Genomic DNA, 16,712 nt, shown 5'->3' with positions numbered 1-16,712 from the left:
TGTCTTGTGTATTCTATAGTCTTTGATAATGCACAGGTTAGTATATACTCCATCAGCTGTTTTCGTTTCTGTGTTATTTAGTGGTTGTTATCTCGAAATAACATACCTTGGAATGTTTTTGCTAACACTCTGTATGCTAATGAGGGAGATATTGTCATTAGTGGGTGGGGCTTCCCCCTCTGATGCGTACAAAGGGAGAATGTCAATCAAAGTGTTTCGAATGTGTGATTATAAAAAATAAAATGAATACATGTTTACTATTAGAAGCTGGTTATATTTAGCCAATCATCTGTGTTTAAACCCCTTCTAAAAGTCCCTTTAATGGTAAAGCTAAACCTTCAGAAATCATTATATTTTTGTTCTGCTCAAGAATCTTCATTCATTCATCTTCATTCATCTTTTCGGCTTAATCCCTTTATTAATCTGGGGTCGCCACAGCGGAATGAACCACCAACTTATCCAGCATTTGTTATTTGTTTCACTACCTACTGCGCCACTGCGTCGCTACTCAAAAATCCTATATTATCAATATTATCTTAATGTTTTTGTTCGCTTCATAACTCTGCTTTGCAGGTGCAGGTGCTGGGAGAACCTCTGGGAGATCTGGGAACACTTGTGATTGATTTTGACTGGCCGTATGCAGTAGCCAATGGGAAATGGCTGCTGTATCTCACAGAAATAGTGATCAAGGGATCATCAGAGTCTCGTTGTGTCCCACCGGGGAATATCGTCAACTATCTAAACCTCACAGTGAGTCTGAGGATATACAGCAGCCTGCAGTTATTCACTTTCAGTTTAATTCTCTTCACTCATTTGTCGTCTCTTTCAGCTGTCAAAGGAAGGTACTAAACGAAACAAAAGAGACGTGGAGTCTGGGTTTCCTCACGCTGAAGCTTCTGTCACCGTCCTGGCGACTCGTAAAGTGGCCCATTTTCTGGTGAGGCAGACAGATTTGGATTTTTGTGTGTTTTTTTTTGATTCTTTGAATTAGAGTTACATGATTAACTGTTAGACGATTGCAACTTCGATTAAGATAACCACATGAAATTAATTCTAAATGATCGTGACTTGCATATGTTTATTAAACGTTGACGGTCTCAACCGTAGATATCCATTTGACCCAGAGAAGTGGACATACAGTATATGGACAGCTTAAATCTTTAGTCTTTTCAGCTTGTATTATTATTTCTGCACTTCAAACATTCAAATTATCATTGAAGTAGATGCGATATAAACATTGATGTTGACGGTGCAATCAAAATCAATATCTTTAAATGAGGGTTGTAGCAATACATTTATGCCAGATTTTGTTGACAAGCATTAAAATATATTTGTCATTGAATAATTCCTTCAATAAATGGACAAAAAGCTGATTCATATAGTAATGGAGCAAACCATGCCTTTATTGGTGTGTAATTAAATCATTAATTCAAATTTAGGTACAAAACATATAATTTAAATTGTTTAATAATATTTTTTACAAATAGATTACATGTGATAACATTTTATTAGAACTTCAAGTTAATTGAATATATATATATATATATATATATATATATATATATATATATATATATATATATATATATATATATATATATATATATATATATATATATATATATATATATATGTATATATATATATATATATATATATATATATATATATATTTATATAGAAATATTTAATTAACAAGTTATATAATACATAAGTTAAAAGATAAGTTATATAATATAGCATAAACAAAATAATACATATAATTTTGTTAATGGCATGGTTCACTCAAATTAAAAGTACCTCATCATTTACTCTCCTCTCCTCCCCACATAAAAATATACTATAGAAATTTATAGTAAATATTGTAGTGTTTTTGAATCATACTATAGTAAAGTATTTGAAACATGATCTGTTGAGTGGTAATTCTGTAGATGCTACGGTAACATAACCATAGTAATACAAACAAATGACACAATACTGTAATTTCCTACAAATATAGGGTTTATTAAACTACAAAACAGCAGTTTAATTTAGTTCAAACTAAAGTGTGCTACATATTTATGGTAGTTTATCCATTCATTATCGTAAATAATGTAAATTATATATATATATATATATATATATATATATATATATATATATATATATATATATATATATATATATTGTATAATACACTTTAATATAGTATGGTTGAAAAAACATTATAGTATTTACTATAAATTACTAGTATGTTTTTCATGTGGGTGGTTTTAAACCATTATGGATTTCATTCATCTGCTGAACACAAAATAAGATATTTTGATATTTGATATATATATTTCTGGTTGCTGGTATTAATTGACTTTCAATGTAGGAAAAAACACTATCAATATCAATAAGGTGCCAACTACGAGCATTCTTTAAAATATCTTCCATTGTGTACAGAAAGAAATAAACTCAAATAGGTTTTAAACAAAGGTGAGTAAATGATGACAGAATTCTCATCTTTGGTTGAACTGTCCCTTTAAGTTGTTTATTAATAATCATGGGAGAATCATGATCTTTTTTAATATAAATAATCGTGGTTCTCAGTTTTTCCAGAATCATGCAGCTCTACTTTTTTATTTACCTTATTTCTTTTTAGGGAAGATATAAGAAAAGAGAGAAAAAAATAATAGTAATAATAAAAATAATGATAATAATAAAAACTAAATAAAAAATACAATAACATTGGAACTTGTCCTGTCAACATGAACATGAACAGTGAACATGAACAGTTGACTGGTCACATACAGTATGTCCTTACAAGTGACATTAACGAATACATATAAAATTCAGTTTACAATGTAAAGGCATAAGCACAATCCATTTCTCCCAATATTACAGGTATTTGTCCATTTGTAGTTTTATAGAAAAAGTCATCCTCTCCATATTCATGCAGCTCTACTTTTATATGTTCAGAGTGTGTGTTTTACCTCCGCTCAGGACTGTTCAAAGCAGACGGCTCTGTGTCAGACCTTCTCCTGCCCGCTGCTCAACATGTCCACACAGGCCGAGGTCAGAGTTCGGGCTCGGGTCTGGAACGGCACCTTGCTAGAGGTTTGTACACTCACTGATTTTCAAGAACTCTTTGACATGAAGGTTGCTGAATGGCTCATGGGGTCTCTGTGGTTTTCACACAGGACTACGCCAAAGCCTTGCGAGTGGAAGTAAAGGGACAGGCTACATTGAGACTGCTGACCGATAAACCGGCCATCAAAATGGACAAGCAAACCAGAGAGGTCAGAACTATTGACACTGACAGGATAGGTCACCCAAGCTCACCTTTCGTTTGTGATCTATATTAATAAGGGGTTCTTAAAATCTCAATCCAAAAGGTACAAATCAGAATTTTCATCAAGTCTGGAAAATTTGATTATAACAAAACTTGTTAACAAAACTATGTGCATGTTTATTAAGAGTTGAGGTCAGAATTATTAGCCCGCCTGTATATTTTTTTCACCAGTTTCTGTTTAACGGAGAGAAGATTTTTTTTCAACACATTTCTAAACACAAGTTTTAATAACTCATCTCTAATAACTGATTTATTTTATCTTTGCCGTGATGACAGTGAATAATATTTGACTAGTTATTTTTAAGATACTAGTATTCAGCTTAAAGTGACATTTAAAGGTTTAACTAGGTTAATTAGGCAAGTTAGGGTAATTAGGCAATTTCAGGGGTGTAGGATATTTTAAAAGTGGGGGGGACGGCTGTATGAAATCCAAAAGTTTACATTCTTAATCACCTGTTTCTAAATGGTCTGTCTCCAAAAAATGTGAGAGGGATATATCCCCCCCGTCCCCCCGGTTGCTACGCCCCTGAGCAATTTATTGTATAATGATAGTTTGTTCTGTAGACAATTGAAACAAAATATTGCTTAAGGGACCTTATATTGACCTTAAAATGGTTTGTAAAAAATTTAAAGCTGCTTTTATTCTAGCCAAAATAAAACTAATAAGACTTTCTCCAGAAGAAAAAATATTATAGGAAATACTGTGAAAAATTCTTTGCTCTGTTAAGCATAATTTAGGAAATATTTGAAAAATAAAATTAAAAAAATCACAGGACGACTATAATAATGTTGACTTCAACTGTACATAAATCAACCAATTATGTGCCCTTTGACTTTAAAAAGATGTAGCAAAATGACAAGTGACACTTTATTTAAGTGTTTATTATGAACAAATCATTAGCAGAGGTAGGTCAAAAGTAACATGCAAAATTTAGAGCAGTCTAATGTGAGAAATGGCACTGTCTGGATTCAATCAGCTGTCTACCGTAAACTGTTTTTCATATTGGCATTTGACATTTCACTCCAACTATCACATAACAAACCTAACAGAAGAGTTTCGGGCTGTTTTTGTAATCAAATTAAATGCACACCTCTCTGTCCAATCACCTTTGAAAAATTACTAATTACTAACTAATAATATACTCACCGATTCAAATGCTCACTGCGGTGAAAAGTGTTGTCTGATGGGAGCAAACTTCATACACTGACAGCATAACAACATAACAATGACAATAGTGTCACACAGAAAAATATCACCTTTGGTTTCATTTCAGACCATTTCCAAAAAGACATTAAAAACACAACGTGATTATGGTTTTTACCGTAATCAAGCAACCCTACATGTCAGAACACAAAATGCAGGATATACGGATTAAGAATTCATTCAGTGCCACATCGAAGTGGGATAAAGTCTGTTTAAATGGATATTTTGTTAGTTTAATGTGTATATTGAGAAAATTGCCAGGCTCATGGTGTTTGTGATGAGGCAACAAACACACATAAACTGTTGAGTAGTGTTTAATGCTCGTTTATGCATTGTTTCATATCACTCGGTGATTTTTCTGGAACAAGGGGACACCAATACATTTTATTAAACTCGTCATTTCATGCAGTTGTAATTATTATCTGTCTCTGTTTTCACATATGTTAAAGTTTCAAACAGTGGCACAGTGGGCAGCACGATTGCCTCACAGCAAGAAGGTCACTGATTCGAGCCTCGGCTCTTCTGTGTGGAAATGTTCTGTGCTCCGGTTTCCCCCACAAGTCCAAAGACATGCTCTATAGGTGAATTGGGTAGGCTAAATTGGCCGTAGTGTATGTGTGTGATTGAGTGTATAATGGCTGTTTCCCAGTGGTGGGTTGCAGCTGGAAGGGCATCCGCTGCGTAAAACATATGCTGGATAAGTTGGCGGTTCATTCCGCTGTGGTGACCCTAGATTAATAAAGGAACTTAGCCGAAAAGAAAATGAATGAATGAATGTAAATTAATTCTAAAACACCTCTGTAAGTCCTATTTGTGAAATCTATTAATAATTTAGTCTATATTTCATCCACATCACAACTCAGGAGCAAACTAGGTTACTCTGGTGGCTTAAAGATAACTCACTCACTCCTTCTAGCTAAAATAAATCTCTCTGCCAGTTCAGTTGACACGATTGCTAACAAAGCATCTACTCAATTTGTTCTAATATGTTTGGTCAAATTATGTATGATTAATTTGCAAGTGTGTATTTAAGCCATATACCTACCATGTAGATTTCAGCAAACAATATAATGTATTGAATCAATGCACTGTGTACAATGCATCTTTAAGGTGATGATATTTGTGTTTGATGCCCAATTATGGGCAAACTTCATATGCTAACTGGATAATATGACAGTGACAAGAAAACTATCACCCTCTGTTTCATTTCAAACCGAAAAGACATGAGGTTACAAGTTTGACCTGCAATTATCAAAGTAGTATATTCACACTTTTAAACCCTTACATGCAATTAATGCTCCTGAATTATGAATATGATTTGGACCAGAGTCTGGACATTGAGAAGCCCAGGTCTTTACTTAAGCTGAGCAGTTGTGAACATCTCTTCTGTGTGTAGTTTTCAGTGAACATTGACCCGGTGTTGGGAGAAGAGACGCCGTATGAAGTTCCCCTCTGGATCATTATTGTTGCAGCAGTTGCAGGAATACTCTTATTAGGCATCATCAGTCTCATTCTCTGGAAGGTATGTGTGATCAACATTCCCATTTATTCCAAACATTAAGAATGATTTCAAATCCTGGTCACAGTTTTACTGTCAGTTTTAAAGTATATATTGTAGGTACAACACAGGCTCATTCTGAAAATGTAGCCCTATATACATTTCTGGAGATTGCGAATTATGTAGCCAGCAGTACGGTCGTTTTTAAAACTAACACTACAGGGTGGTTCGAAGCCATTCGTTTTCACGCTTACCGATGACCGCTTACCTCCATGTGGACGGCTTTCCCGTTGTTACCAATTTGACCAGTAGCTCACCATATACGTCAACAGACTAGAGTTGACCATGACGAGTCCAGTGAAGAACGGTTCCTGGAAAAAAAAGCGGGTAAGACAATAACAGAAGCCAAAAAATAAAATAAACAAGTAAATAACAGGGTGAGAATGTGGTAAAATTTGAAAACGTGGTAAAAGTCAGGTGAGGACTTTTCTGGATTGCTTTTTGAAACTGTAGGTTGGGTTTAGGGAAGTGGGTAGACGCTGGTCAATCTGTGCTTTTGAAAACACTATTGGTTGGGTTTAGGGAAGGAGGAGGGTGGGACATTCAGTCAGTCGACAGTTAGTGGACAGCGGCCTCTGGTGGTTTTATGCGAGAACAGCAGGCTCAAATGGCACTAGTAAGAGAAATTTGAGATCTAAACAGCAGACTCTGGTGAATTCGCGAAAACAAAAACGTAGCTCCTGGGATGTATTTGGTGCTCTCCAGAAACGTATATGGGGGAACGTTTTCAGAATGAGCCTGGGTTGTGTAGGGATATGCTGTTATGAACTCTGCTGGATTTACACGTTTTTTTCTTTGTTTGTTTTTTTGGCATCAAGTATTAAATAATAAGAGACTTTTTTTATTCCACTAATGCCATTTTTTGTAGGAAATAATTGTATTTTAAAATTTTTGCCCTAATTAATTTCCAAACAGAAGAAAAGAAATGAAAAATAAGTGGTTGTTCAAAAATGAGCAAAATCATGTTTAATATGTTTAACATATTTAAAAACAAAACACTATTGTGATTATATACAACTCTAATAGTTTGGGATGATTGTTAAAAAAATTTTTGAATTTAAACATTATTTTTATATTTATATAAATTATATTGTGAAATATGAACACTTAAAATTAATATAATTAGAGTCCATATAATAACAATAATAATAAAAAATAATATATATAGTCTCTTCATCAATCTGAATACATAAAATGCTGCTTAATAAATTTATTATTGTTATAAATATTAAAATATTGTTTATATTGTTCATTTTTTTGGTGTGAACTGATTCATTTTTATCATTACAGTTTATTTGATGAAGCTATCTTTTTAAGCATTTTAGAAATAACACATCCATGATAAACAAATTATTTATACACATATAAAAGACATTACATTTAGAATCCATTATTGGATAGTATTACTCCTAGCACAAAGTCATACACACTTTTAGGAAAAAGTTTTAAAAAATTAACTTAAAAAAATGTAAGAGTGCAAAAATATAATATAAGGTAAACACAACAAAGAACATACTGTCACGCTTTATTTAAATGTACACTTCACACTATTAACAATCCATTACTGACTAATTAGCTGCTCATTAATAGTTAGTAAGGTAATAGTTGAGTAAGATTAGGGATGTAAATTAAGATCATACTTTATAAGTGCTAATAAACAGTTATAATATTAATAATAAGAATGAAATTAGCCAGTAGTAATGGATGTGAATTGTTACCTAAACTAAACATATGGCCAACACAGAACACATAAAGAGCAATATAATAGAAATGGGGAAAAATGACAACCTTAATAATATTGGTAGTATTCAAATAGTACCTAGCATTCATATTCATAATAGTATTTTACACCTTTTGGGTTCTTTTTCAAGAACACTTATTCATAATCTAACTTTTCATAAAATAACGTCAACAGGGATGGTTAGTAAACACTAATGACAGGACAGAATTAAACCACATGCTTGCAGTCTTTAAATCTCAGCTTTACCAGCTCACTCACTCCTTCTAGCTAAAATAAACCTCTCCACCACTTCAGTTGAAATGATAAACAAAGCATCTACTCAGATGTGTTTTGACAAATTAAGTAGGATTATTTTAAGTGTGTATTTAAGCCATATACAGTACCTACCATGTAAACATCAGAAAACAATGTATTGTATTGGATCTATGCACTATAAGTGTTTCAACAGCACTTATTTATAAGCTAACTTTTTATAAAATAGCGTCAGCAGGGGATAGTGCTTGCAGTCTTCAATACTTAACTTTAACAGCCCACCCTTGATGTGAAATGTCCTTTAAATGAGTTCTAAATATCTGGCCCTGGGCTGCGCTCCTCCTCCACAGTGCGGTTTCTTCAGACGGGCCAGCAGGAGAGAGATGTATGAGGCCAAATCCCAGAAAGCAGAAATAAAGATCCAGCCCTCTGAGACAGAGAGGCTGACGGAGGAGTTCTGAGCCTGCATGCAGGGCTCCACCATTATAGGGCCCTTCGGTAAAGCAGACCCAAGAGCTCTACCTTGTCAAAATATGCCTTTTCTGACTTTCCAATCCGCAAGCCTATGTCCTAGAATAACTCTCTAATCCCTTCACAGTTCAATAACACTCTCTTCTTTCCTCATTCTGTCTTGCTTAATATCTTAACCCTATTCCTTGATAAAAACTGAAATCTCTATTAACATTTTTACAATACTCACAATTTAATCATAAATATGTACAGTTGAAGTCAAAATTATTTGCCCTCCTGTGATATATATATATATATATATATATATATATATATATATATATATATATATATATATATATATATATATATATATATATATATATATATATATATATATATCACAGAGCAAGGATTGTTTGCTCTAAATGTTTAACAGAGCAAGGATTTTTCACAGTATTTCCTATACATATTTTTTCTCCTGGAGAAAGTCTGATTTGTTTTATTTAGGCTAGAATAAAAGTAGTTTTTTTTTTTTACTACTTTAAGGTCAATATTATTAGCCCCTTAAGCAATATTTTGTTTCAATAGTTTACAGCAGTGTTTCCCAACCCTGTTCCTGAAGGCACACCAACAGCACACATTTTCAACCTCTCCCTAATCAAACACACCTGAATCAACTCATCAGAAGATTAGAAGAGACTCCAAAACCTGAAGTTAATCGGTCAGATAAGGGAGACAATAAAAATATGTACTGTTGGTGTGCCTCCAGGAACAGGGTTGGGAAACACTGGTCTACAGAACAAACCACCATTATACAATAAATTGCCTGATTACCCTAACTTGCCTAATTAACCTAGTTAAGCCTTTAAATGTCACTTTAAGATGGGCAGAAGTATCTTAAAAAATATCTAGTCATATCTAGTCAAATAATATTATTTACTGTCATCATGGCAAAGATAAAATAAATCAGTTACAATTTGGGGGGTAAATATACAGGAGGGCTAATAATTCTGACTTTAACTATATATATATATATATATATATATATATATATATATATATATATATATATATATATATATATATATATATATATATATATATATATATATATATATATATATATATATATATTTCCATGATCTTTATATTTTGCATTTGTTTATTGAAAGGAATAGTTCACCCAAAATAAAACTCCTGTCATATAAGAACTTTTTTTGGTTACCAAATGAAAAAGTTCTTCAAAGAAGCAGTTTTCATAGTCTGAATAACATATCTAAAGGATCTTTTACAGTATATAGAACTGTTCTTTTTTTTTTTTTTTTTGCTAAAGTTTGGATGTTTAATTGTGTTAAAGTTCCTTCATGGCACCATCAATACAAATACAAAACCTTTATTTTTTAAGAGTGAACATTATCTCATTCCAAACCCGGAAGTAGGCCTGCACGGAATTCCGCAGATTTTCCACAGAATTTTAGCCCATCATTAATTCTGTTTATTTGCTTGAGTAAATGTGTGTAAATCTATAATTATTCAGTTTTTAAATTAATTAGAGTAATATTATTGACTAATATGAAAATGTTCATCTGATTTATGTACAATACAGTTTACAATACAGTCTTTTAGTAGAGATATTATATGAAACACTTGCTTTGTTTACCAAAGAATGTAAATCTAATTGGATTTGCATTTTAAACATTAAATAAAAGTTAAAAAGGTATTTTTTTTTTATTTCACATATTAAGGTTTCAGTTGTGATACTCCCAATATTATTCCGCAGAAATCTGCAGATTTTTTACAAAATTCTCAGCAGAAATGGCGAAAAACGACCGCAGAGTCCGTCTGGCCCTACTCATAAGACATACCAACACAATCTCATGGCAATTCGTACCTTTTTGATTTAGTGGCTAATTTGTATGAATTCTTATGATCTCATTTGTACATTTTAGTTTGATTTGTTTGTCCCCCAGTGATGGTTAGGTTTAGGGGTGGGATTGGGTGCCACACCTCCTTTTTAAAATCATACAAATTCGTATGAATTAGCCACTAAACTGACAAAACGTAAAATACTTACTGGACACACAGTAGGGGTAATTTCAAAACACAAATTAATATATTTTTATTGCAATTTCACAGCTTTCTGTTCCTCTTTTGACAGTCCAAGTAAGAGTTCTCATATTTGGGTGAATTATACTTTTAAAATTGTTTTAAAAAACAATGTTTTATGCTCATTTACTTAGCATTTTGTCTTTTTTTCTGTGAAAAAAAAAACAATGAGGTGCTATAGTATGGAAGCTTTTTAATAATAGTAATATTAATTCATTTATTTATACATTCATTCATTTTCCTTTGGCTTAATCCCTTATTTATAACAGTAATATTAAAAATGGGTGGTGCGGTGGCACAGTGGGTAGCGCTGTCGCCTCACAGCAAGAAGATCGCTGGTTCGAGCCTCGGCTGGGTCAGTTGGCGTTCCTGTGTGTTTGCATGTTCTCCTCCTGGTGCTCCGGTTTCAAAGACATGCACTATAGGTGAATTGGGTAGGCTAAATTGTCCGAAGTGTATGTGTATGAATGAGAGTGTGTGGGTGTTTCCCAGTGATGGGTTGCATCTGGAAGGGCATCCGCTGCATAAAACATATGCTGGATAAGTTGGCGGTTCATTCCGCTGTGGCAGCCTCTGAATAATAAAGGGACTAAAGCCAAAAAGAAAATGAATGAATGAATGAATATTAAAAATGTAAATAAAAAAGCCTTTTAATTATGAGTTTGACTCTTAGTTTTCCCTCAATCTTCTGTAAAAATCATCTCATAATTATGAGTTTTATATCTTATGTTTTAATTTAAAAAAGTTGTAACAAAAACTTAGATTTGTGAGAAAATAACAGATTTGTGAGATGAAAAGTTGCAGTTACCATTCTTTTATTGCATGGTTTAAACAAGCTTCTGTAAATTAAGCTTGCATTCAGTTAGAATTTGTTACCAAACAAAGAAGACAATGAAAATGAAGCAAACTAATTGAGAAATTAAGTTGAATAACATATCATTTATTCATTCATTCATTCATTCTTTCTTTTTTTGGCTTTGTCTCTTATTTATAAATGTAATATTAAAAATGTAAAAAAAAAAGTTTGATTCATAGTTTTGACTTTTCCCTCAATCTTCTGTAAAAATCATCTCAGAATTTTGAGTTTTATATTCTGTATTTTCAGGATAAAATAGCAAATCTGTAACAAATACTTCGATTTATAAGAAAATAACAGATTTGTGAGTAGAAAAGTTGTAGTGACCGTTCTTTTATTACATGGTTTAAACAAGCTTCTGTAAATTAAGCTTGCATTCAGTTACAATCTGTTACCAAATAAAGCAGACAACGAAAATGAAGCAAACTAAAAGAGAAATTAAGCTGAATAAAGCTGCGGTCAAACTGGACTTTTCTCCCCATAGACTTCCATTCATACGCATGCGAATGTGACAGACAGGAAACGCAAGCTTGTGCGACAAGTTTCGCAGATCGCTGCGTTGGAAAGTTCAAGCTAGGTGAACTCTGCCCTGCAAAATCGCATCACTTGACTGCATGAGACCAATCAACGATCAAAACTTGACCTCTCTGGACAGAAAATGTAAATATGGACCAATCGCTCGCTTTTTTAAATGTCTAATTATCTTGTTTAATCCCGCCCCTTTTCGCAGCGCCATACAGAATTTCCCAAGCTCAAACTTTAGTGTGACCGCTGCTTAACAGGTTAATACACTTACACTCTGGCAAACACACTCATCAAATGGCTTCAAAAGAGTTGAAATAATATGATTTTCTGCATCTTTTTTGAAGCCTGGCTAAAATCGCTGTGCCCTTTAAATGGAAAACATCATTGTTTCTCACAGAAAAGAGACAATAAATGATTAAATTAGTTAAAAATCCAGTTTTATTTCAAAGCAGATCCATCAACTCTTAACTTCAAATCTTCCCTCCATTGTCTGTGTGTTTGGAGCAGTGTGGTTTCTTCAAGAGGGCTGTTTACTACAGGATCATGCCAAAGTACCACGGTGTGAAAGTCCGCAAAGAGGAACGCTACAACCTGGCCTTCCAGCCCGAGCAAGAACTCAGCAAGAAACTCTGGGTGACCAACTGGACAGAAATGCATGAATTTTACTACTGACATCTTCACTCTCCCCATCCATCCAGAGCCAGGAGGAGCGTGATGATTGAACGGTGTTTTATTAACCCCGCCTCCACTCGACGGACACTGGACATTGCCGTTACTCAAACGCAGTGAGAACACATTTGGAAGCGTTTGCTGGTCTGTGTGCAATACCTTGATCTGTAGACCATTAAACTGCTTTCAACAAAGCCAGATAGTCTGGGATTGATATAATTTCCTATTTTAAAATCTTTATGAACGTGTAAATATGTTTTGTTTTGAATTTTGTCTATATTGTATGACGTTTCATTCTGTTTCTTATGATAGCTTCTAATCGAGGTTGCTTTTTTATATGTTTTGAGGTCAGTTGTAGTTTAGAGTTGGTCATTTTTACTCATCGATGAAACTGAATTGAGCGGACGTTTAACTTTCCGTTGATGATATGCGTTCCGTTTGCATTGAAATAGCAGTGAAAACTAGAGTAGTCCTACACAGAGTAGCATTTTATGGTCAAAACCTGACAAACTCTTTGAAAGAATGAAGAAATAGGCTGCGTCCGAAATCGCCTACTACTCCGTATGTACTGCATTTGAATTTAAATGTACAACTGTCAGCAGTATGAGTGGAACTCGCATGTACTACATCCGCCATTTTATCATCATCACATGATCTACCCGCGTCAGTTGTTGCTTCACTGCCATTCATGAATTCTCTCATGGTACATCATACGCTTATTTCACGCTGCCGCCATTTTAGGAAAACGAAAGCAGGGCTGCGGCAGGAAGAAATCAAGAAGTATAGGATCAGCACTGTAAACATTGCAACAGCATGCTGTGGACTACACACCACCAGCTGTTGCCGCGATTTCAAAATGTAGATATGGTGTAAACATCACTTTAATATCATTCAGTTAAGTTTAGTTTAAACAATTAAAAGCATATGAGGCATCAAACAAAATCACAATCTCCTTAAGAGTAATACCCAATACTGAATTTTTAAATTGAAACGCTAACATTTAAGCACTGTTAAGCGCATTCTTAAACAGCGCTGGTTTGCCATAATGTTCACCAGTGCTCAACAGAAATGACTGTGATTGGCCAGTAATCAGTTCACCGCTCTTCACCGAGTGCAAACACAAATGCAGGGACACTGGAGCATATTAAAGCCGCGAAGATCAGTCGATTGCTTGTCTGTTTGCACTCGGTAAACAGCGGTGAAGTGCATTGAACTGATAACCTTCACTGCCAGTCAGAGTCATTTCTGTCATCAGTCATCTTGACCAGTCTATTATAGTGAAAGATTCAGTTCATTAACTTGAGTGTGATAAATGGCATCTAAAACGAGTGGTTGGGAAAGAAAACGTTAGCTAACTAGTGCATTTTCCCTTAACTGATATCATTTTGTTTTCACTATTCATTCAGAACGGACCTTCGGGTCACTCGGAAGGCGGTGAAATGATAAATTTGTGTCACTTTCTCTTTGCTGATGAGATGTACAGCTAGGTACTCATCGTTCCTGTGTGACTCGGGCGATACTTCCAGGTTTCTTCCCACTGCAGCCCCGATTTCACTTTTAAAATGGCGGCCACACATTTCAGAATCTCGCCGGAAGTGGTAGGTCATCTTGGTCTTGGTCTAGGTCATCACAAACTGTTTTTCGAATTCTATGAATTCGGACATACTACTCGGCTCGCATACTGTTTTTAGCATATGGAGGTATGCAATTTCGGACACAGCTAATGTCTTTGTTTGCAGTCCAGCTACAGGCTTTTGGTCCATCTCATTGTTTGGAAGTGTAACCATGTTTTGCCTAAATGTGTTTTGTTGTTGTTGTTTTCATTAGATGTGCCATAAAGCATTGGTAATTGGTAAAGCGTTGGTTTTCCAGCATTGGTGTGATGTCAGCTTCAACATCTGACTGTATAGCTGATCTGAGGCCAGTCCTGATGAAACGGTACTCTAGAAAACAGACATAATTTCCTGATTTCTGTTTGTTCTGCTGTTTTTTTTTTTTTTACTTGGATGCTTATTTTTTTAAAATAACCTCCTCCTATGGAGGAAAATGACAATGTCCAACCACATAGTTTCTATCAACATTAGATGTGTGTGTGTGCTTTTTTCTATATCCATGTAGTACTTAAAATACATACTTAAAACGCACACGTATATGGTGGTGCAGGACTGTCTGCGCTTTTTTTTACAATGACATCGCCATCTATTGGCCTGGCGTGTGTAATGCAGCCTTTTTAGTTGTTTTCGTGGATCCATGTGAACGGTTTAACAGCTTTGACATCTGTACACAACATTTTTGAAAAACACAAAGAAAAAAAGCTTATATTTTAGCTCTGTAACACTTAAAGAGTTTTCCCAAACCTGTTTCTTTCTACTGTTGAACACAAAGGAAAATATACTGAAGAATGTTCCATAGTAGTTTTTGTCCCATCTATGGCTGCCTTTTCCCAGCATTCTTTAGAATATTTTATTTTGTGTTCAACAAATAGAAGGAAACACTTAGTGAGTAAATAGTGAAAAAACTTTCAATTTGGGGTGAATTATCCATCTATCAACCTAAACATAAAGTTCACAAACATTTACTTACTCACTCGCTATTCTTTGGCTCAGTCCCTGATTTATCAGGAATAGCCACAGTGGAATGAACCGCCAATTACTCTAGCATATGTTTTATGTGGCAGAACAACACAATCTCACGGCAATTTGTAACTTTTTGATTAAGTGGCTAATTCGTATGAATTCGTACGATCTAATTCGTACAATTTAGTACGATTTGCTCATCCGCCAATGACGGTTGGGTTTAGGGGTGGGGTTAGGTGCCACGCCTCCTTTTTAAAATCGTACAATTTCGTACGACTGAATCCATACGAATTATAGCCACTAAACTGTCAAAACGTAAAATACTTACGTTTTCTCGTGAGATCAGGCTGGGCAGAACATACAAAGAACCAAAAAACTTCAATTACATGTGAAAATTTTGGGTTAGAAGTACTGAAAAAGCATTTTATAAAAATATACTTTAACAATCTTTGATTTTTTTTTTTCACTGTATAAGTAAAAATCTAAGCGCAATCAGTCTACACGTGTATCTATACACATACCCACACTTATTGAGTGAGCCAGTGCCTATTTTTTTAATTTTGCTTTGTGGTTTGTTCTCACTTTTTTAGAAATTTCCAGTTTTAATGTGTTTATTTCACCTTTGCTGTATTTCATCATACATTGGAACCACTACTACTGTAACTGCTCCCCTGTTGGTGCAAACTATCTCTCCAGTAAAGAATGTGGATTTCATGCTTGAATAAATGCTATAATTTCTATATAAAAAAATTCATGTAACGCCAAGCCACGTGTTTTTTTGAGGATTTCATTTCAAAACAGCTCAGATCAGTCCACTTTCACCAATGAGAAGGTTAAACATGTTCAGGATTGTCAGAACTTATAAAACTCTTAATTGCTATTTGTGCGTTACAATGAGTTTAACTGTAATAGTCCAGATGAAGGCATGTTGATTGAGCTGGTTGTCTGTTATTACAAGTCATTGAGATGCCAGAGCTTGTATACCTCAGACCTGGATATTGAGATATATAGTTAGGTCCATAAATATTTGGACATCGACAGAATTCTAACAATTTTTGTCTTTATACACCAATACAATGGATTTGAAATGAAACGAACAAGTTGTGCTTTAACTTCAGACTGTCAGCTTTAATTTGAGGCACGTATGCAAACTGTTGTAATTCCTACAGCATTAACCTGATTTGGATGTAAAAACCCTCAAATTAAAGCTGACAGTCTGCAGTTAAAGCACATCTTGTTCGTTTCATTTCAAATCCGTTGTGTTGGTGTATAGAGCCAGAAATGTTAGGACTGTGTCGATGTCCGAATATTTATGAACCTAACTGTGTATAGAAAATATACTGAATATTCACACAGAGGGGGAACAAACACAATATTGTATGCAAGGCCTTTTTTATCTTGTACTAATATCAAATGTTTTTTAACCTGCTGAAGGCTGCTGTTTGTGTTCCTGCAA

The 16,712-nt window shown here is 34.2% G+C and overlaps 1 protein-coding gene across 1 annotated transcript in view; it reads left to right on the top strand.

Moving 5' to 3' along the window:
• itga3b (integrin, alpha 3b) overlaps positions 1 to 16,021 on the top strand; it is a 95,688-nt gene extending 79,667 nt beyond the window's left edge. Inside the window, exons 20-26 of the mRNA XM_056469569.1 lie at positions 574 to 750; positions 830 to 937; positions 2,968 to 3,081; positions 3,165 to 3,263; positions 5,917 to 6,042; positions 8,422 to 8,569; positions 12,519 to 16,021. Of these exons, the coding sequence (XP_056325544.1) occupies positions 574 to 750; positions 830 to 937; positions 2,968 to 3,081; positions 3,165 to 3,263; positions 5,917 to 6,042; positions 8,422 to 8,532 (735 nt within the window). The 3' untranslated portion in view covers positions 8,533 to 8,569; positions 12,519 to 16,021. The remainder of the gene's footprint in view (positions 1 to 573; positions 751 to 829; positions 938 to 2,967; positions 3,082 to 3,164; positions 3,264 to 5,916; positions 6,043 to 8,421; positions 8,570 to 12,518) is intronic.
• The last annotated feature ends 691 nt before the right edge of the window (positions 16,022 to 16,712 follow it).

Source organism: Danio aesculapii, chromosome 12, assembly GCF_903798145.1.
Source record: "Danio aesculapii chromosome 12, fDanAes4.1, whole genome shotgun sequence".
Taxonomy (NCBI): Eukaryota; Metazoa; Chordata; class Actinopteri; order Cypriniformes; family Danionidae; genus Danio; species Danio aesculapii.
Note: the sequence above shows the minus strand (reverse complement) of the source record. Positions and strands in the feature narration are given on the sequence as shown.